Source organism: Micropterus dolomieu, linkage group LG13 (genome assembly GCF_021292245.1).
Source record: "Micropterus dolomieu isolate WLL.071019.BEF.003 ecotype Adirondacks linkage group LG13, ASM2129224v1, whole genome shotgun sequence".
NCBI lineage: Eukaryota > Metazoa > Chordata > Actinopteri > Centrarchiformes > Centrarchidae > Micropterus > Micropterus dolomieu.
In genome coordinates this window covers 25,882,620-25,905,997 of record NC_060162.1, presented here as the reverse complement: position 1 = coordinate 25,905,997, position 23,378 = coordinate 25,882,620, and the positions used below count along the sequence as shown (strand labels likewise).

General features: G+C 40.5%; 1 protein-coding gene across 2 annotated transcripts in view; it reads left to right on the top strand.

The window, feature by feature from the left end:
• The window catches only part of LOC123981413 (transcription factor 4-like), a 245,674-nt gene that overhangs the window by 54,339 nt on the left and 167,957 nt on the right, over window positions 1–23,378 (top strand). For both annotated transcript variants that reach the window (XM_046066215.1, XM_046066216.1), the window contains exons 4-5: window positions 7,508–7,563; window positions 8,693–8,768. In XM_046066215.1, the coding sequence (XP_045922171.1) occupies window positions 7,508–7,563; window positions 8,693–8,768 (132 nt within the window). The remainder of the gene's footprint in view (window positions 1–7,507; window positions 7,564–8,692; window positions 8,769–23,378) is intronic.

The window sequence follows — 23,378 nt, the reverse complement described above, 5'->3', positions numbered from 1 at the left end:
ATGGCTGTCATTGCTTATGCTAGCTTCACAGTTTTTACTCGAGCTTTTCCACATACAACATATAGCTGTGGTGACTGTGAGCTTTCTGAGTGATGTTTTGAAGTCTGGAGTGTGGGTTTCATCACTGTTAATAATATAATAACATTGCCTTTTATCATTGTTAATGACCAACCTGAAGTTTAGTTGGCATTAGAAACAGATTTATTATAGATTGCCAGTTGAAACAGAATCACTTAACTAAGCTGCAATAAAAAAATTCCAATATTCTCTGTGTTTAAGTTCTGTTCTATTTTGTTTTTGGCAAAATAGTTATCTCTTTAGCTCCTCAATGCCCCACTGCCCCCAGTTCCTTCTCTTCTCTCAGTTTTCTCCAGTGAGGAAAAGTGTGTGTCCTCGCTGTCGATCGCGTTCTTTTTTTGATTGCAATTCTTCTTCTTTTTTACCAGGAACATCAGAAACTTTTCTTGGACGTCTCTTGGACGTTTTTTTTGCCATACTGTAGCCTTCTATGCAATCATAAGAAACATAAACAAACAAATCAAAACCATCTTTACTAGCAAACATCACCAATGGACCTTTTATATTTTTACAATGATGGTGGATTGTGTAGCTCTCTACATGGCTCTGGGTTTGCTCTCCATTCAGCTCTGGCAAATCAAACATTGCTGGTTGGCGATCAACGTATCATTACCGGTGCGCCAGCGTGTGAACGTCACTACAGACACAAACTTTAAAAGCTCTGGTATGCGAAATGCACAGAGATTCACCTGGCAGTCTTAAGTGCAATTTATACTTCTGCGTCAAATCGACGGCGTAGGCTACGGGACTACAGAGAGGCTACGCTGTCGCCTGACGTGCACCTCCTCAAAAATGTAACCACACGTTGAGTTGACGCGGACCGTAAGCTCTGTGATTGGTCGGCTGGGTAGCCTCGCAATGCCTCCGAGCCGACCGGAAGTACCCCGCGCTTTGAAGTAACGTTTACTAGCGGACAAAACAGCGGCTGTAACACAGTGAATCGATATATTTGACAGTCGCAACCCGAGTGAAATGATTCGTTTCACTATCAGAATCCATTCGGTCGGTAACATTTGAAAAGGCTACACCAGCCGCACGTATACAATTTTACCGCCATTTACGTTAGCGGAGCGCTAAACCAGAAGTTAGCCTGCTTGGCTGCCAAAAGTCAACACAGTGGACGCTGTAGCGCTACTGCCGACTAGCATTTGGGGCTGTAATTGCAGAATGACGGAGACACCTACGCACAAGTATAAATGGGTCTTTAATGTGCACTGTGTGAACTTGTTTGACAAGGGCTTGAACGTGATGGACGTTCATTCATATTTAAAAGTCCTGCACTTGAGCAATAATGTGGCAGGCGATACAGAATTACTGACAAAAGTTAAAGTGGCAGTTTAAACATAGTGACTGAAAGAAGTTACATTTTTAGCTGAAACAGTAGCTGCTGCTAGAAATCGAATTACTGACTAAAGACTAAAGGTGCTAAAAGTGTCGGTTAATGTTGAGCAGCAAAAACAGCAATAGAGAGTACAAAGAGAAAAGCTTTAATCAAGGGAATACAACAATATTATATTACAGAAAAGAGAGAATATTTTGATATAATGTTGCCAAAAAGGATATTTGATTTTTAGTTGGAGGTCCAGCTCACTTAAGTTTCGAGTCAATTTGTTACAGCTCATTATGGCGTCAGTCATTTCAATGGGAGATGTAGTGTCTGAAATGTTCCCATATTGGGAAGGTGTAAAACTGTTTGATGACACTGCAGTTCGACTTCTGATGATAATTTTCATTCAAAACAAAGAAAACAAAAGAAGTTTTCATTTCTTAATTTTTCAGGAACATTTCAATTGAGAAATTTCAAAATAACAGATCTGATGACAGTCAGAACTCTTTCTGATCACCACATGCTGTTTGACTGTATGCGTGTGTGTGTGTGTGTGTGTGTGTGTGTGTATGTGTGTGTGTGTGTGTTGGGGGATGGGGCAGGTCTACAGTTAATTATAGAGTTTGGTTGGAGACCAGATGAGAACAGTGGGGCTATAGAGCTCACACAGGTGCACACACACTCACACGCTTGATGTTCTCGCAGCATGACCACTGTCCTCATTTCTGTCAATCAGAGACCATTTATTATGATCATCAACACGTGTGTGTGTGTGTGTAAGTGTGTGTGTCTGTTTATAAAGGTCACCAATCGTCGACATGATTTCACACAACCTTATAAACACAACATTTTTGTTGAAAAAAGAACACTGTTCATGGTGAACGCCTGTTGCAGGTAACATTCTCTCAAACAGTTAAAGTAAACACTCCAGCAGCCAATGCATGGTTGATTTTAGAGAGATTTCAATCTGTCTAAACTCACAAAACCCCTGCCGTCATCCTTGTGGTGATAGAACAGAAGCTCATTGATTGTCTTAGATATGACCTAACTACTGTGTAAGTGCAGCAGGATCTAAACGAACGCCCTTGCCTGTTTGGTTCAGTTTGTTTAGGCTGCTGAGAAAGCTGTCAGTCGAACTCTGGTGCTCTGGGCTGAGACCACTTGAAAACATGGGTTTCAATTCCAGTAGAACGTTTGGGGTGGTGACAATTTTGTGACAATAGATATGCAGGGATATTCCAAAAATAAGCTCCTACTGAGCCCATAATCTATTCATGGGAACTATCAGGGAAGCGATCTGTTTGAGCAACTTATATTGCTCTGCAATATCATTTGGTATCGGTGGCACATCCATGGTAACCTGTATGTGCGTCAGCAGGTAAATGCAGGGATTTTCCCTGGTATATCAGAAAGTGAAATACAGTTAGAACGGAGGTGTCTTGTTTTGGCAGTTACTCATGAAAAAGTGAGTGAAATCTAGCAACCACACAGTAACTATCTCTCCATAATTACACGGTACTGACACTAGTGTTTTTTTTAATCCTGTTTCTACCTGTTTGTCATTACTCACAACAGATGATACCCAGCTATAGTCTGGACTTAAAATGCTTATAATCAGTTATTTCTTTTTGCTCTTTGTGACACACGAGAAGCTAAAGAAACATATTAGGCTAAGTAAAGTGCAGCACATTGGTCCCTAAAAACTCCTTGGTTGCCTCGTCTGTATGTTTAGGATCACTGTCCTGCTGCACTGTCCTAAAATTGAGGGACTTTGTATAAATGCATGTAAGTATAAACACCGTTCACCCAATATGGATATGAACATGCTGAAAATACAATGTGCTACAGAAACAAAACTATAAAAAAATGTTTCTTACCTCATAGCTCTACTGATCTTTACCCCCCACCCCACCCCACACATACACACACACACACACACACACACACACGCACACACGCGCACACTCACACAAACAAATTTCTCATTTTAAATAATACAAAGAGGACCTCAATGGTCATACTGGAGTACAGGCCTGTTTTTGTCCTCAGTGATCTCACACAAAAACACACACACACACACACACACAGGCTAACTGTATTAATAGGAGTCTGTTTTGTGTCAAGCAGGTCTTAATAGGATCAGTGTGAGAGACATGGAGCTGTCTGTCAGTCTAAGTTCATTAACTGATGATAGATGACCTGCACTTTGTGTTTGTGTGTGTGTGTGAGAGAGAGAGAGGGAGAGAGAGAAAGAGAGAGAGAGAGAGGGGAGGTATGTAGGTGTGCTTTTAAGAGAGTATTTTCCTGCTTGTGTGTAAATACTCTCTCTCTCTCTCTGGTGTAATTTATAGCCCTCAATCGGAGGCCTTATCAGGTGCAGGACACATGGATGCCTCCTTCTCTCCTCCTCCTCTACGTCTTTCAACTCCCGCACACCAACTTTTTTCCCCTCCCCCTCTTTCCTCTCCTCACTCTCTACAGTCTATCTCCCCCTCTTATTTCTCAACACTGAGGGATGCTTTCTTTAATTGCTGTCCTGCTCATCCCCTTCCTCACCGTCTTCATCCTCCACTTCCCCTGCATCCACACCAGCTATCATCAAACTCTCCCACTCTACTTTTATTTAATTTTCCTCCCCTTTGTTCTCCAAACAGACGTTAGTTGCAGGACAAGCGTTGCCAAAGTGTAAAACATAGTACAGGATCTGTAATCTGGCACCATTACCAGTTCAATATTCCAGTAAATATTAGAAAATATTGATCATTTTGATGAGTTGCACACTGAAATCATTCATCTCAGAATACCAAAACGTTGGTTACAGCGATACCTAAAGTCATGCATTTCTGTAATAGTCAGTTCTTTTGTTTATGAATATTGTTTTTGTGCCCTAAATCAGGGAGGATCAAGAGTGTATTCCTTAAATCTGAATGATCGAGTGTTTGTTCCTAAATTCCTAAATCCATCATATCATATCGTAATCATAATAAATGTTCTCTAAATTCATCTGGTCAAATGTATTTCCTGAATCTGACTTTTCAAGTGTGTTGACAAAGCGTCTGTATTTGACGACCTGGGAATGAGAACAGGTTGTTCCCTAAATCCAGACAATCAAGTGCTTGTTCCTTAAATTTGATTAACTGTGTTTCCTAAATCCAGCCAATTGTATTTAGTACTATCTAAGGGCGGGTTCACACCAGCCTTGTTTAACCCAGTTGAACTTAACCCTGTAGCTCTTGCCCCTTTGTGCATTTCGTTTGGGTTGGTGTGAACACCAGAGTCAAATTCTGGTGCGAACCGCTCTCTGGTAGTCATATAACAACAAATATAACAACAAATATATAATAATAATAATCCTAATCCTAACAAGTCGTGGTGTGATCTGTGACCGTCTGATGGCAGGGCGTCTTCCACAAAATGCTTGCATTATTAAATTATTTAATACCTGCTGTTATGAGACATTAATATGGGCTGCCTTCTAAAGTCTGCTCATATGGGCTGTAGACCAACACCAACGTGAACTTGACCGTGCTCACTGATGTACGATATGCAGGTGGAAATTTGGAGGGGGTTGGGTTTTTCTACTCACCGACTGTATGACTAAATATCAAACATTTCCACCACATTCATCATTTTTCACAGTTTCTGGACCATTTGACGTTTTGCTTTTGTGAATGCAAACCGTACCAGCTGGAAACAGTGTATCATGATTGGATTTATGTGTGAACCCACCCTAAATCCAATTTATAAAGCCCTGAATCCACTTAATCTAATGCATGTCCCTTACATTTAAATGTAAGGAACATGCTTGTCATCGGTGTTCATCAGATCAAAAATTAACCTGCTCATTGTCTAAACATTGTGTAAATCCTAATCTATTCTATTCTACCCAAAGGAAATTTTTTTGAGGTTGCGACTTTTGGTGTAACTCCATAAGTAATTTTGTAACTGAACCAGTGTATTTCTATTTTGCTAACACGCACACACACACACACACACACACACACACAGATAAGCTGACATTCCAAGTGACTCAACAATGAATGTAAGCTGCTCACCATACACACACTGACACAATGGAGAGCCTATTGAGGAGAGATTTGTGCACTACAATGCAATACAACTGTGAGTGTGTGTGAGTGTGTGTGTGTGTGTGTGTGTGTGTGTGTGTGTGTGTACTGTAAGCGAGAGCTGCATTTGCATATTTCAGTCAACGGATCGACCTGTCATGTAGAAAGCCACCCTTCACACCATCTCTTTTTTTATTATTGTGTATCTCAACCTCTGTACATCCTCATATTTAAACAACACAATAGGCTGTTTGTCAGCGTCACATGGCTGTTACCAAAATCTTTCATATGACTGTTTTCTGAGTAACCAGCACCATGGTTAAGGTTCGGTTAAGTTTAGATAGCTAACTGACTATGGTTAGAAAAAGGTGGGGACCGTTGTTGGGTTAGGGTTAGGAGATGGGATGTGAACCGCTAGTTCCTGTGTCAAAGTCACACATTTTGTACTTTGACATCTTTACCCTGGTTGTAAGACGGCAGTGAACTATTCTATTGTGTTTATTAAGTTAATGTTTGTTGTGGTTGAATCTTGTCGGTTGTTCGTCCACTTTGGTCCAGACTGAAATATCTTAACAATTACTGAGTGGATTATCATGGAATTTTGTACAGACATTTGTTGTCCCCAGACGATGAAGCCTACTGACTTTGTTATCCAACGACATGTCCTCTAGTGCCACCGCCATAAGGTTGACATTTTTGACATTTTTAGTGAAACATCTCAATAACTATTAAATGGATTGCCATGGATTTTGCTACAGACGTTCACGTCCTCTCTTAGTAACAAATTTGGTGATCCACTGACTTTTCATCTAGCACCATTATCAGCTCACCTGTGACCTCTCAGTCAGCAGATTGACCTTTGACAGATACCACATCATAAATTCAGTGTGATGACAGAGGGTATTAGTGGTCTGCAGGAGGCTTAAAGGACCATTAAATTTCACTGAGACATATTAAAGGCTATACAGTAATAATCAATTATGTTTAATGGCATGGAGCATGGTGAGAGACTCATTTACATGCTGTAGCTGATACACACTGTACAGTAATTCTATATGTATTATCAAAGGAGACCTATTATACTGCTTTCCCAGTCCTATGTTGTAGTTCTGTGACTCCTGTATGGCAGCTTTGCATGATTCAATATTTTCTGTCTTATACTGGCCCTTCATGTAGACCTTCATTTCAGCCTCTGTCTGAAACAAGCTGTAAATGCTCCTGTCTCTTTAAGGCCCCTCTCTCAAAGCCCACTGTCTTCTGAACTGAAGCATGCTGCCAGGCTGTTGTTGTCTCTGAGCAGTACAGACAGACTGAGCGTTTCTGTGCGGAGCAAATGACCATATATGGCATACCTGCTAGCTCCGTGTGTCGTAGAACGGAGCCATTGGTAGAAAAAGCAGTTCAAAACAGAGCATTTAGAACAGGAGGAAATCTGATGTTTTGGCTCACAGGGATTTCTTTTAAATACTTTAACGTCATTATTTCAAGCTTTGGCCATGTTTAACACTGTAACACTGTAGATAAGTCATCAGATATAGAAAAGCATAATAGGTTTCCTTTAAGTGTTGATGTTATGAAAGTGATGATGACTCACATGACTATGTGAGGTATTAAAATCTGTATCTGAGGACTAAAGACTTTCACCATTGGAGTAAATGTTAACTGATGAATAACTGTTCAAAACATCAATTCAATCAAGTTCAATAAAATACAGCATGGATATCAGAATTTTCTGTTTACTTTTTCCATAAATAATTTTCCATCTTACTGGTTTTATTTTCAGTGATGATGAGGACAATATTTTAGCTATTTTGCTGTACGTTCTGATTTGTTTATATTTTTATTTTTCATGTGCATTAGTCTCTGCACTGCTTAAAGGGATTAAATTTTCTGGGTTATTTAATTTCCCAAACTGTATTTTTTAAAAGTCCTTCTAGATCAGCTCTCGGGTAAACTTTCCTAAGCTGTACTGCTAAGTCGTGTTTTATTTCCTGTCATCTTAACCTCTCTTTTTCTCTCTCTTTTGCTCATCCAGATATGGAGGAGAGAACGAGTGCAGGGTCATGGGCGAGTGGAAGTCGTTCTTCCAAGGTAACTACTAACAACAATACTACTATTAATAATTATTACTGTTAAATGAAATTACTTTTAGCATTTTTAATATTACTATTATTGTCATTACTAACACTAGAACTATGGCTGCCTTGCAGGTACTATCACTACTATAACTAATACACTAGGGATGTCATATAGACTTGTGAGGAGACTTTGGAGGAGAGTGTGTTGCAGAGTGGGGTGCGTTTATGTATTTTCAACATCTGATTAGAAAATTGAGCAGTCAGATTTCAGTCCATCTCTAGTATGTCTCTGTTGCATTTACACACCCAATCTGCCTTAAACTGTAAAATTGTGAAAGTGTAAATAGGTATATGTTTGAGGTGTCTAGTTACATGAGAACAATAATCTGCCAGTAAATTAGAAACAATCACTTTTTTCTTTTTTTAAGATAATTTTATTGGCATTTTTGCCTGTAATAGACAGTATACAGCAGAGAACTGACAAGAAATGTCAGAGAAGGAGATGACATCCAACAAGAGTCACCAGCTGGATTCAAACCAAGGATGTTGCAGTATATTGCTTGTGCTGTAGGTCCTAGACCATCATGATGCCCTGAGAAATTAGTATGATGCAGAGATATTCCGATATTTTTAATAAAATGAATGGAATAGTTTGGGGCTTCCCCTCCTCCCCCATTTCCTCCAATTTCTCTCCTGTCTGTTCTAAAGACTTAAAATGGCCAAAAATACTTTAGAAAATCAATTATTCGATATTTTGGAAAATCCACTAATTAGTTTTTCTGCTGCGGATTAGATGAGAAGACTGAAACCACTCCTTGAGCGGAGAGTGGTATCAATCTCTTGGCAACAAAGCATATAAACATATTTTTCAAAATGTTGACCTATTACTGTGCTCTGTGCAGCTGTATTATGTAGAAAAATATTAACCGATTCTCAGTATCAAAAGACTCAAATCAGGCCAGCCAGCAGTTACTACTATTATGGTCACTACAGATCGTACTCCTGCTAATATACTTTTGCCTCTGTCATTGAAAGTATTACTATCACAACTACTGCTGCTCCTAAAAGTAATAACAACTACATATTAAAAGTTGATAATTAGTAAATAATTGTTCACTCTGCATGTCTGTCTCTTTCTCCAGAGTTATGCAGATGGGTCTCAGTACATGGCATCACATGACAGCCTCTCACCTCCGTACACCAACTCCAGGCTAACAGGTACACCACAGACTGAGTGTGTGCTGGTGGTATTATTATTTTGCTATGCACTTCTTTCTTCCCATCAACTTTGAACTCACAGCTTGGTTGGGTTTTTCTCTGACGGTGTGTGTGTATGTGTATGTGTGTGTGTGTGTGTGTGTGTGTGTGTGTGTGTGCGTGTGCGTGCGTGCGCAGAGAATTAGTGAAACACTATCGTACACTGGAGGAGACAGGTCATCTGGCATGCAATTTCTCTCTCAGTCTCTCTCTCTCCCTCAATCTCTCGGCCCGCTGTGTGGAAAACGCTAGGCAGTGGGTGCTCATTTACCCATGATGCTCTCTGCCTCTGGCTCTCTCCGATGTGGCGCCAGTTGTGAGCAAATGGCCACTGACACAGATAATTTGCCTCTCTCTCTCACTCACTCGCGCACACACACACACACAAACACACACACAGACCAATAATCACTCAAACACACACATGCATATGTACTACCATGCTCGCACACAGAGCTTAATTACCTTTGACTGGATGCATCAAATATGGAGGATGTCAGCTCTCAGCTATCTGGCTGTACCTGCTCTCTTTCTGTCTCTCACTCTCTCAGTTCAATTTGCTCACTCTTTCTCTTGTACATATTAGATCTAAACTTTCCATTTTGAAGCCACTGAGCGTTGACATAAGTGTGTCTGATGGATGTTTTGGGTTGTATGGTAATTTAGATGTGTATTTGCAAATGAGATGCAAAGACTACTAACCCTAACACCAGCAATTTGACTACAGTTTTCTTATACACCATGTATGGCCAAAATACATGGACACCTTAAAAGCAACATGTGATTGTTGAACATATCAATCCATAACCATGTGCATTCCTATTCTCCTTCTTCAGGGAAGGCTTTCTATAAGGTTTTGGAACCTGGGTGCAGGGATTTGCTCCCATTCAACCGCAAGAGCATTAATGACAACTAATGATGTTGGACGGTGGTGATACTCACAGACAAAGGTGTTGGATGGGGTTAGGGTCAGGGCTCGGCGCAGGCCAGTCAAGTTCTTCCATCAAACCACTTCGGCTTTTGTCTTCCCCAAATTTAGATAACCGTTTTTTAAAAATGGGCCAATGATCGGCCCATAAAGCATGGACACTTCTCTTACTAGCCCCCACCCCCTCTGCTCTGTTTCATGCGTTTGCGTTAACCGATATGTTTGCTACCGGGGCTGCTGCTTGTACCCTGCGTAGTGCAGGCACAGGCACTAGAAGGAGTAAAGGAGAGCCGTGGCCACTGCCAGTCTATGGTGATAGCGAGTGACAAAGTGAGCAGGAGGAGACTGGCGGTGAAGCGGTAAGCATGGAGCGGAGAGGGAGGGTCATTTACAATGGGGACGCTGGGGACATGTAAGCTACCCACCACTTTTTGAAAGCATTTGTTAAAAATGTTCTTAAAAACAGCTTGCTCAAAGAAATGTTAATTAACAAATAAAAATGCTATATAAAGGTTTATTTACACAATAAGCCTGCAATGTGAATAGAGAAGAAGCCTCTGCATTGTCCAAAAACATAACCTAGGCTAAAAACAATAATAAGCTACCCATTACTGCATTATATTCTATTATATTTCTATATTTTCACCTGCCACCTGCATTTTGTGCTTCCCTGGTGCAGAAAATGTCTCCATAATGCAGGAAATTAAGTATATAATGCTCAAAATCTTATGGGGGAGGACCCCCACATCCCTCTATGAACTATTTCATCAATAAAAAATATTTTTTCTTAATAGTAGGCCTATTAAAATATATTCTTGTTGTCATGGCCCCAATCTTGTGCAATGTTAGGTATGATGGGCTAAAGTGTTTCGTAACACGCCTAATCTGAGGCCTTAAATGGAAGGATGGGGTATTGGTGAGGCGTGGGATTTTTTGTCCCAGTCCAGCCCTGGTCTAGACCAAAAAATAGCCACAGACCAAACGTTTTTGGCCATGTCTCCAAATCTAACTTTTTAAACAACCTCCTGTTGTGTTTTAGACAGATTAATGATGCTGGACTGATAAAAAACGTTTTGAGAAACTTTTTGAGTAGAACCGAAATGTCTCCGGTCAATTGAATTGTCAGTACTTTTTGTAACCAAATCCCAGCAAAAAATGACTATTTGTATGGTTTTGCTTGCAGCCAAACACGCAAGCAACACACCAAAAGAATGAAAAGAGCACGCCTTTTTTCCCCTTATGTGTCTGCACCATAAACTGTATAAAAAAGGGCGACGAGTCCATGCGTGATTTTAACAGCCGCTCATCTTCGGCTGCGGTCTCAGGCATGTCCCTTTCCCTTGGTTTCATTTTCTGGTATCATTTAACATTTCTCTGTCCATTTTCATTTGCTGTTCATGTCACTTGTCACTGATCGATCGCTGCGTTCCATCACATCAATTAAACCTTTTGTGGTGCAGCAGCGATCAGCTGATTTTACTGACGGAGCCTCAGGCTGCAGCTACGGCTGCTTCACATGTTGCTGATTTGATCGGCTGGATGTGCAGATTCTCTTTTCTTCTGTTTGTGAGTCATTAGTGTAGTTTAGTGACTTGTTTAAACAGACTGCTTTCTCGTTTTCTACTTGTGACTGTCGTCTTTAAAAAGGTTTGCGATTCACCAATAAAGGAAAAAGCACTCAGAGATCTTTCAATTCAGTTTATTGATCGAAAGTTAATAAAGTAATCTTCCGTTGTTTACTTTCAACAAACGTATCAAAAAAATACCATACATTTGTTTCCCACAACTTATTTGGTCACTAAACTATTTCACTCCTCCACTGTCATTCAAATATAAAAAACTCCCAAGCTTATAGGCTACTACTACCAGTGAGGATGACCTAATTAGGATGAGGAGCGATCTGATACAATTTCCCAAAACTTTTTATGTAGCAGTTATTTGAAACAAGAAAAATAAAATAGATAACTTTCTTGTCCATAACAACAATAACAATAATAATAAGCTACCAATCAACTGCTATGGCTTCAACAGGTGACATTTTATGCAAGGTATTGAATGAAGTACTCAATTGGTATCAGTCTCACTTTAAGGGTACTGGTTTTGGTACTTGTATGGTATAATTTGAAACGATACCCAACCCTAGTGCACACATAAGTTAAGATCAATTCTGTGAATAATAATGAGATTCTATTTGAAAGTATCCAGTTGCAACGTAAATCAGCTGAAAAAGAAAAAAGAAAATTGATTGATTTGTGTGACTGAAGAAAATTAGAAAATAGAACATAATAAAAAAAACAAAAGAAAAGAAAAGAAATGTAACACTTCGCAGTTGCGTGTCCTTTGCTTGAATGATCCATTGTGTGTGCCATGTGTTGTGACAGTGCTGTGATTATGGTATGTAGCTGCAGAGGCAGAGAGGGAGGAAGCAATGCAGAGTCAGAAATGGAAATATTGTATTCTTCATCTGGCACACTGGAGCAGCAATTTACTTTGATAATGATAACACTAAGAGACAGAGACAGCCAGGGATATGGAACACACACACATGCACACACACACACACACACGCTATTGTTGTAGAAAGCATCCCCTTCACTTTCTACCTGTGACTGTTCAGATCTGGGTAAATCAGATTGTCTGTTGGCGCTTTGCATGACCTGGTGGAAAAACTTTCATTATTATTAGTGACTTGTTTCCACAAATGTTGGCCACACAAATGGGTAAGGAGAAAATGTTCAAGTTTTGACTTCAAGCACAGACTCAAGCTATTGTGATGTGATAAAGGACATACTGGGGAAAAAAAGATTTATTCCTCTCTGGCAAAAGTCACTTGGACTAGTTGGTTGGGTTAGATAGTAGACTTTGACGAAGCATTACTAGGTGGCTGCTGGGGTATTATTGGTCTTCACTAAGATGATCCTAGGCGGTTACTGTGTGGTTGTTAATGTGTTGCTAAGAGGCTGAAAAGGTTTTTCAAGGTACAGTAGGTACCACCACTGTTAAGGTGTTGCTAGGTGGGTGCTAAATTTGAGAAATGCTTTATTAGGCTGTTTCCACCCGGCAATACATTTTTTGTTGGGTGTGCGGATTGCAATCAGATAGTACTCGACCACATGTACAGGAGTAAATGCAGCCAAGACGCATTAAGTACGGATTGTAAACCGATCGGCCAAACCACCTCTGGAGGTGGTCACGGACGCCTTGTGACCACATTGAATACAAGTGTGAATGCAAATGCGCTACTTACAGCAACTTACATGGGGAGAAATATGTACCAGTCGTGAACGATTCACTCGCTGTTGGGTTAAAAGCAATATAAACTACTAAAATAACAGAAAGGAGTACACATTATGAAGAAAGGTAGCGCAAGGAAACAATGCCAGGTGGAACTTAAGTTTTACTTCCTGGCTGAGCTATTCCATCAGGGCACCACTGAAGAGGGAGAAAAACATGGGTATGTAATCCAGGAAAACAACTGACAGTGGGAAGAGACGGTTCAGAAAGTTATTATTCAGTCTATAGTTAGTGATTTTTTGAACCCGCGAAATGAAAGGAAGATGTGATGTTCTGTTGTTTGACCTAGACAGAGCGATGGATCTCGATCAGATCTTAGTTTTAAATGTAATCAGATTAAAATCATGTGCAGATACAATCTGTGTGATTACTACATGATTGCTTGGCAGTTCTTAGACCTGTTTTTAATGTGTTGTTAGAGGGGTTGCTTGTAGCTGCTTGTGTGTTATGTGGTAGCAAAAAAAATCTCACCTTTGTGTGGCTGAGTGTAGGTGGAGAGCTTACACAGCTCTGAGGAGCACCTGTACTGTTGCGTTATTAACCTTAATGTTCTGTGTGTAGTTAGTTAACAAAGAATCTAGCTAGTTAAAAGCATGTGGATGTGTGTTTAATGTGGATAATGTGGAGAGAATATGAAAAGTAGCATCTGTGACTGAACTTTGTGTTGCCACCTTTTGGCTGCACAGTTGCTGTCAGGAAATGATGTTCATCACACCCGCGGTTTGTTTGAGTGAAAATTTTTGTACATTACTCGCAAGTAGGGGTGCTACGAGATCTCGCGAGATTAAATTGTGACGAGATTTCTCGTCAGGTAAAAAGTGGTCTCGTGTGACACTATTTTTCTCAAGCCGTGAAACACAAATGTATAACTGATAAGATAATCAACTCCACCCAGCTGATGCCACACCGGTGTACGCCCTGATAGTAATCTACTGAACCCACTCGTGGTGTGAGTGACAGCTGTGACAAGTGGTAGCCTAATGAAGCTGGTAGAGTTGTGCATCATAAACATCAAAAAACTGAGGCGCAAACTTGCTCTGTTTGGGACTGTGAACTGCACTTTATGAGCTGCTATAGTTAACGTGCGTGGATTTGTGGTGAGATTTCGGCCTGATCACAAGTGTTTCCGTTACTTTCGGTTTGCAAGTGCAATCCACAACTGCGTCTGCCAAACGATCTGGAGGCGGATCAATAACATAACGCACCGCAGAGTAAAGACCAGGTAGACTTCTCATTAAATTATGACATTCTGGATATATTATATTATATATTATGGATATATATCTGCTGAAACACAGGAGCTATTAAAGTCCAGGAGTTTATAACTAAAGTAATTTGAAAAATTTTTTCATTGAGGTGAAAAGGTGCCACAATCACATTTAAAGAGGTTACTTCCCCAGACAAAGACCCAACGAGGTGGGAAACTAAATCATGACTCAGCAGATATTAAATTAGTTGATCTACAGGAGAAACAGATCTGAGAGCTGCACTGAATGACTGAGAGCTGCACTGACTCTGATTCTGGTAGAGTTAGGCTATAGAGTTTGAATTTTCACCTGCCACTTGGATTTTGTGTACATAAATATTTTCACCATAACCTGTGCAGAAAAAATCATCAGTATTCAAGAATAAAGTGTTTAATACACAAATTTTTCATAGATTCAGCATTCAGGATTTCATCTCGTGGGTTAAGTGTATCGTCACACCCCTACTCGCAAGTATTGTTTATTGCACAGTTTTGATAACTTCATCAAAGCAAACAGGTCGACAGTCTCTATACTGTCAGGTGAGCATCACAGACATGCCACCTGAACACTTGAAGAAGCATCAGTCTGGACTTTTTCATTCTGTTCTGTGAGCCGGTCCCAAGCATAAAGAACTTGTCTTTGACCTGTAATCCTTTGCATTCCGTGTGAATGACTGTACTTAGCTCAGATTATTCTCAGGTTTGAGACTCACACTAAAAGAAGAAAGACGCTCTGCCGAGTTTAATGAACCCAACCTGAACATGCTGAGTGTGAACACAGCCTCTCTCTCTCTCTCTTTCTCGCTGTCCCCAGTCTAACCTTGTCTGTCTTTCTTAACCCCCCAACATCAGATTAGAGTGATGTTATGCTCTAGATAATCAGCGAAGGGATTAGTGTCATCTCAGCGACCCCACTAGATTAATCTGCCGACACACACACACAGAAAAAACCCGGTGATCTAGCAATCAGAAGATGTGTGTGTTTTATGTGTGTGGATGTGGACTTGCACTTACATTTATGTTTACATAATTAGTACAGTTTTGTGTTGTGTGGATGCTTGTGTGTGATGCATGGATATGTGTTTTTGCGCGTATCTTTATTTGTGCGTGTGTTTTAATGATTATGGTCTGTGTGTGAATTTGTGAAGTGAATTTCTGTGTGTGTGTGTGTGTGTGTGTGTTTCTGTGGAAGTTGGCAGGTTACTGTGTCAGTATCTGGGTGTGTAATGTCAGCTTCTGTATGCAAGTGGTTTTATGTGGTTAAATTTAGGGGTGGGTGTGTGTTCATATGTGTGTGTTCTTTGTGCAAATGACTCTGAGTGCACCTGTGTGTGTTTCAGTGTGTGTTCATCTTCTTTTAGTAATTTGTTGTGTCTGTACCTGAGTGTTTGATGCTGGCTTTCATGTAGGTAGCTGTATGTGTATGTGTGTCTGTATTGTTTTTGTAAGTTGAGTGTGTCTGTGTTTGTGCATAGTTTTGTCTATGCGCACTTGTACTTGTGGGAATGTTTCAACGTGCGTGCGTGTTTGTATTCAATTTGTCCGTCAGAATGTGTGATGCTGGCTTTCACGTGTATATGTGTGTACGCATGAGGATACATGCATATCTGGGTGTGTATGGGAATGAGCGTATTTGTGCCCTTTGGCTTGTGTGTGTTCTTGTGTGGTTAGGTATTGTGTGATTGTAGCTTTCATGTGTGTATATGTGGTTATACAGTATATGTGTATATGTACCTGTGTAGTTGCTTTGCAGAACAGGTGCACCACCCTGAACCCTATCGTCCCTACCAGCCCCCCATCCCTAGCCTTAACTGTCACCTACATAGTAAATGAGAGGCTCAGTAGTTTCAGCCTGTAAGCATATTCTGTTCTTTTATAAATAAACAATTTAATGCGGCTTCAGTCTGATTCTGATGCATAGCTTCTAGCTAGCACTAGCTTCTATGGCTTTCATTCTGTAATTTTAAAACTTATCCAAGAAAAAGTGACAGAACACAGACGATGTTTCCCCAAAAAGCCTCTGGGATTGTCCGGGGTTGAAAGGAGAATCCTCATTTGTTTTATTCACTATTGTCAGATCAGAAGCTGGATATCAATTTTCACATCTGTGCATACGTTATGCGTTTAGCCTAGTGTAGACACAACGACGGGGAACATGGTGAAACTGTTAGCTTAGCTCCATCAAAGATGAAACAAAACAGCCTGCACCCATGCTAGCAACTCTGTGAGTCTTTACTTAAAAACAGTGGTGCTTTGATCTAAACGCTAATGCCAGCCAGTTCATGGCAATGCATCTAACAGTTGTTGAGACATTTCGCTCACAACCACAAATGTCAGCCTAATGGTGGAGGAAAAGTCAGAGGATCACCAAAGTCAGAGGGACTGATACTCGGACAACCATGAAGGGCTGTGCCAAATTCTTCGTGGCCGAGATATTTCAGTCTGAGCCAAAGTGGTGGGCCAACCGCCATCCGTAGCCCCAAAGCACTAGTTAGGCTAAAAATACATCTCCTAAAAACTCCAAAGCTTGACTGATTTACATGTCGTTGCCAACAAGCTATCCTGTAGTCAGCTGGCAGGACAGAGCTCAAGCCTGGTAACCCCATTATAAGGACAGGACTTTTGAGACGCTCTGTGCTGTAAGCTGCACTCAGTGGCTGTCAGGCAACAAATGGCTGAAAAGACAAGTGCTGCTAAAACCACAATGCCTCCTTTTTTCATTCCTACTTCTACATGTGTTTAATGTGTGTAATGTGAACATATAAACCAGACAACTTTGGAGTTGTTAAAAGTTGTATTGTTTCATTTTTGATGCACAGTAAGCTTTATTATTAAAAATGTACAGTTACAATATACATAACCGTAAGGGTTGTAAAGTAAACTTTACCGTTAAAGACAATATGACAGCAAACTAAAGACAAATTATTAAAAATTCATCCATAAATATCAGCCACTGATGTATCATTAAGGCTGTAGTGTATATCAAAACCCAGCTTAAAGGTTCACTGTGTAAGTTTTAGTGCCATCTAGTGACTAACAAACCAGACAACTACTACTACTTCTGCTTGTTTTTCGTACGTATTCAACGTAGTGATGAAACGCGCTCTGTAGAGCAGTTTGTCCTTTTGGGCTACAGTTGAAACATGGCGGGGCAACATGGTGACGTCCATGTAAGAAGACGGTGTATGTAGATAGAAATGGCTCATTCTCAGGTAATAAAAAACAGTTCATTATGTAAGGTCTTTATACACCACTGAAAACTGAATAGATCCTCCTAAATATTACACACTGAACCTTTTAAAGTTTTATTATTAACTGTAAACTGTAAAAAGCAGCATTAAACAGAGCCGTACAGTATATAAGAAGTGGTATGAACCTGATGATCTTGGCTCCCTCCTCCTCTTGTTGTTTTTGTTGAAATGCAGTGAGTCAGCCGTCTGTCTCACCTCTGTGTGACCTTATTAATGAGTGTTGAGCCACGAAGCTGGAGCCCCTCTGAGGAGGTCACATCTGGACACTTTATATAGAAATACATATCTGTTTCTCTCTCTTTCCATCTTTTCTTCTGTCTCTCACTCCATATTTTGGTCAGTCTGTGGTTTGTTTTTTTCTCTCTTGAGATGCACTTCTTATATCATATCTTTTCCTCCCCTCTTCCTCCTTCTGTTGTCATTCTCCTTCATCACATCCTCTCCCCCTCTGACCCTTTTCTCCTTTTCCTGTCCTCTATCTCTTTTTATTTCCTTCCCTTCATCTCTGTACATCCTCCCCATCTCCCCTCCATGGAGACCAGGCCCTCCTGTCTCCCGCTCTACCCCAAGAGCCACTCACCTCAGCTGGGTATGGTTCCAAGGTCGTCCCCCTGTCTCTCCCTGCTGGGTCTGGGTGTCTGTGCTCAGAATGTTTAAACATGAAGGAGAGGAGAGGAGATGGAGGAACAAAAGAGGAGAGAGGAGGAGAGAAGAGGAAATGTTGTGACACAACTGATCAACCTCTAAAAATGACAAAAACTTAGGGTTGTAACTAACACTTTTTTAATTATCAATTCATTCTTCATTTATTTTTACAATTAATCATTTGTTTAGTTTATAAAATGTCACAAAACTGTGGAAAATGACCATCACAACTGCCCAGAACCCAAGCAGTCATCTTCCAATGTCTTGTATTGTACGACCAGCAATCCGAAACCAAAAGAAACAGAAGAAGAAACAGAATGTTTACATTTTTGGTTTGATAAAAGACTTAAATGTTGAAACGGTTATGAAAACTGTTGATGGGCTAATTGTTTTAATAAAAATTAAAACTGGGGTAAGCAACATTGGAGAACTAGCAACAGAGAGCTAGATTTTGAAAGCATCAAACAGCGCAGGTATGCAGGTAGGTAGAACTAAAAGAATGAAATGTTTGGACGTGCTTATTACAGACCTGTGACAGCCTCAGATATCGGATTTTTTAATTTTTGTTTCAGAGAATTTGATTTATGGATTGCTGTCAGGATGGAAAGAAAGACATTCAACAAATATAACAAAAAATGCTTCTGAAATAAATCTTTGCTGTTGGATATTTATTTAAATAACTTGATCAGAGATAGGAGTTACATATATAGCCACCTGTTATCACATGACCTAAATTCAATTAGGTCATGTGATAACAGCTGGCTGTATATGTAACCCACATATTGCTAATACAGTATAAGCTCTGAAAAGCTATTAAGTGTTTCCAAATGACAGCAACAAACTTCCATGTCTCTTAAAATATTATAAATGCATGATTATCAGCAACATACATTTGGATACACTAATATAAAACATCTAATACCAATATACTTTGTTTAAATACAGTTTCATCACAGGTTTTTTTCAGAGGCCAACCAGGATTTAAAAGACAAACAGACAGAATAAAAAAATAATAAAACCATGTTAATAGGTTAAGAAAATTCAAATAAATAAGAAAAACATTTGAAATACATTAAAATAAAGAGATTCCTTTTACATCTTCATTTCCTGCTCCGCCCTGTTTCTATTGTCCCTGCTGATTGAAACTGAACAGCCACCGTCTCTCAGAGTATTTTGAATGGATGTCATGCATTGATTAGTGCTGCATTGACTTCAGTGCATTAACATGGATGCACAATGTAAGCCACTGCAGAGTATTTAGTATATTATTGTTTTTAAGGGGCTGTGTATTACATGTAAATTGGCTGTGTAATTAGATCTGACATAGTAATAATAGGTCTCGTCAAGGCGGGGGGGGGGGGGGGGGGGGGGGGGGGGGGGGGGGGGGGGGGGGGGGGGGGGGGGTGGAAATGTGTAACGTACACTCTGAAAGCAGCGGTTCACTGGGGAGCACTTCAGGGTTCCTGATCGGGGAGCGGTAAATGTCTTGGAGTATTTTGTGAAGAATGCTTTTGAGTTTTTTGAACAACTGTCAGAGTTAATAATCAGTTTTTGAAAAGGCTTGTAAAGGTAAAGTGAATTCTAGAGGGGGTAAAAGCCTACATATTACGATAAACTGAATGATGACCTCCATGACTGGATCAACCTGTTGTGTTTGCGTGTATTAATAGTTTCCGCCTTGGAGAGTCGGGAGCGAAAGCAGCCGCAACTTAAAAACATTGGTTTGTTTCATTCAGTGCGTCCCGAGTATGTGGAAATGGTAGGTACCTGCCCATCCTGCCTGAGATTACACTAAGTACTTGGGACAGCTCACCTGAAACACTGCTTTGGGAAACCCCATCAGAAACAGTTACAGTTTGCTGGAATGACCCAGACGTGAGGAAATGCCAGATCGTGCTTCATCCAGCCAGAGGGAACGATCACCGACCGTCCGCACCGTGCCCGGTCGCTCTGAGATCTCCTGTCCCTGTACGCCACAACATCCCATTCCCTCTCTGATACCTACATTGAGTTGCGTCGCTATTTTAGCCGGCAAACTGTGAACAGTTGGTGATTGTTCCCTCTGGCTGGATGAATTTTACGCATGAACCATGCACTACTGCAGCTGGGGGCTCTCCCCAGCGCCACGCAACTTTCTAAATTCTTCCATCTCACAGAGAAAAGAAGTCAGGTCGAACTGAAATTTGCTTTATTGGCATGAATGTTAATACAACAGTACTGCCAAAGCGAAAGGAAAATACAAAAAACAATTAAATTCATACAGTTCATCGAATAAATAAATATATTGGACATAGAATAATAATATCTAATATTTGTAATTTCTCTACGTCTTCTGTCATTACAGCAGTGTCTCCTTCTCGCAGCGATAACAGCAGCCATCTCTGTGCACCTTCTTTTCAAACGTATTAAATACAGATGCTGTTGCACTCACATGAAATTGCTTGTAGGCTTGTTAGATCACATTGCGTGTAGTAAATAAGTGTATGTATTTGCATGTTATCCTCCCATTACTTTGCACAATAAAATTAAAATGCCCCAAATTCCATATTCATTGAGGCAAAAGTAGTAAATGAACAACAGGTGCTATCTTGCACTTTTGAAAGACGTCTGTCTCCGTGTACACCGTTAGTAGATCAGCTTACATGTTAATTAGCACACGTTTTTACTCATGCAAATCTTTAGTAAATCTGGCCCAATGAGTCTACAGCCATGCTAGATAGGCTGTACATGGTGCTTTGAGCTCAATGCTAATGTCAGCATGCTAACATGCTCACAATAACAATGGTAACATGCTGTTGCTAAGCTAAGCAGATATAATGTTTACAATGTTCATCATCTGAGTTTAGTGTGTTAGCCTGTTAAAGGGGCCATGTGTAGTTCGGCCTCTTGTGGTGAGGTATCAGATTGCAACCACTACATTTCCAAGCGTGTGCTCCTGCAAATGCCCATCTCATGAGCGAATAGTCGGCATCGGCCAAAACAGAAACATAACAATGGACGGTATTACACATAATCCTGGAAACTCAGGTAAACTCCCACTGCAGCGTTACAGTAATATTTCATTAGCTTCATGATCTAGATGCTCTTGACATGATAACGCTATTTAGCCGACGTGATACATCGATGTTGTGTATCTTTCCCAAAACACGCTGAGCAATGTCAGCATAAAAAAATCTACTGGATGATTGACTGGATTGTTAGACCACAGTAAGTAACATTACTTTTATCCTTCCATATAGTTTATGTTGTACAGAGTCTGCGTTGTGCTGGGAGCCGGTCGTCAGAATCAGTAGGCAAGAGTCTCTGGAGCACGCATGTAGAAAATCAGACCTGATTTCTTCACATAGGATGCAGCATAGTGGCTGTTTCAAGCAACCGAGAAAGCAGGCGTGTGGTTCATTTGTATGTGAGGTTACAACCCTTCACAAATAGGCAGTAAAAAGTGATTCATTGATAGGTGATTTCATTAAATAACAACAAATAGCCCATTTCACATTTTGTCATTTTTAAGTAAAGCTAAACATAAATTACAGTTGAGACCGGGAATGTCATTCGATCTACAGGCATTTAGTCATAGACCAAAGTATTGCAAACATTTTTATTTGGATGTGATGATGGCACATTTGGTACTAATCCTTTTATTAGATAAGGGAAAACCTTCTGGTGGCACTAGAGAAAAGGTCAGTGGGATCCATACATGGTTGTTTTAACAAATTTCATAGTGATTCATTAAATAGTTGTTGAGACTTTACCATCTCTAGAGCTATGCCGCTAACATGGCTAAAAAATAACCTAAGAAACAACAACATTGAGACAATGCAGTACCACATTAGTCTTTACTTTCCGGGAAAACCAGTTGGAAGTAATACAGGTAGTTCTGTCAGATTGGGGAACCTTTTTGTGGGTTTGAGGCAACAAGTCCTCCAAAATAAACAACAAAATGTGAAATAGATTGCGCTGTTGAAAATGTAAATTATTCATGACCACTATTCATGGTCATGGTTAAAAGAAAACAACATTGACTGTCGGATGGTCGGAGATGAGAAGTGAAAAGCGGCCATATCCCATGAGCCTTCCATCCATCCTGACCTCCTTGCTCTGTGGACATTGCAGCTCTATAATAACGTCACTCTGTTTCCTCATTTGCTCACAACAGGACACGACAGGAGTCATAATGACTTGTACTGTTGGTTTTGTTGGGAGCTCAGTCTCGTTCCGGACCATCATGTGACTTCAGTCCTTTATCAAAGCTGTGGCCAGAAAGCTTCTGTTCCAGCTACAAGAGGTTCCTGACCTCAAACATGTTGATTTCTCTTCTAAGGAACCTCCTGATGTTACATTAGAGGTTCTTTGTAACTTAAATTAACCTGAACTTGTTGTAGCGCACATCTATCTATCTATTTTTCTCATCTGTCTGTCTGTCTTCTCCATCTTCTGTCATCCATCCAGATGAGGCCTCTGGAGACTGAACTCGGGTCATTCATGTTACACTGCGTGTGTGTGTGTGTGTGTGTGTGTTTTTCCTGCTTCCTTGTGTGTGTGTGTCCTTTATCCTTCTATCTCTGTATGTCTCTGCTGCTATGTGTGTGTACAACTTGTGTGCGTGTGTGTGTGTGTGTGTGTGACAGACTGTGAAATGGTGCGTAGTAGCACCTGGGCCCTTCAGTGTTGATTGATCGGCTTGGTCATGTGGAAGAGTCCCATCTGGCCAGCCACGCTACGCTGTGTGTATGTGTGTGTGTGTGTGTGTGTGTGTGTGTTTGTGTGGCAGAGAGAGAGTGCTTGTTTGTGTGTAAGAGGTGGGAGAGAGAGAGAGAGAGAGAGAGACGTGCAGCATGAAACAGTATGTTTATTGTAAGAGTGAGAGAGGGAGAGCTCTTCAGTTATAACCGTGGCTCCCAGAGGCCAAAGATGAACTGTATTTTATCATGAGAGAGAGAGCAAAAGAGAGAGAGAGAGAGAGAGAGAGAGAGACAATGGCTACATTCACATTGCAAACCTTAAATGACAATAAGAATGTTTTTTGGAATCAAGAACCTGGTTGTAATAAAAAGTGTGTTGTTCTAGGGCTGTTTTTCATGGTTTTTGGACTTTTAATACGATGTTATCTTAGACAATAGCGTGCTTCCAGCTGCAGCAACAGTTAGAGGAAGACCCTTTCCTGTTTCACCATGACAGTGCCCCTGTGCACAAAGCCAGGTACATAA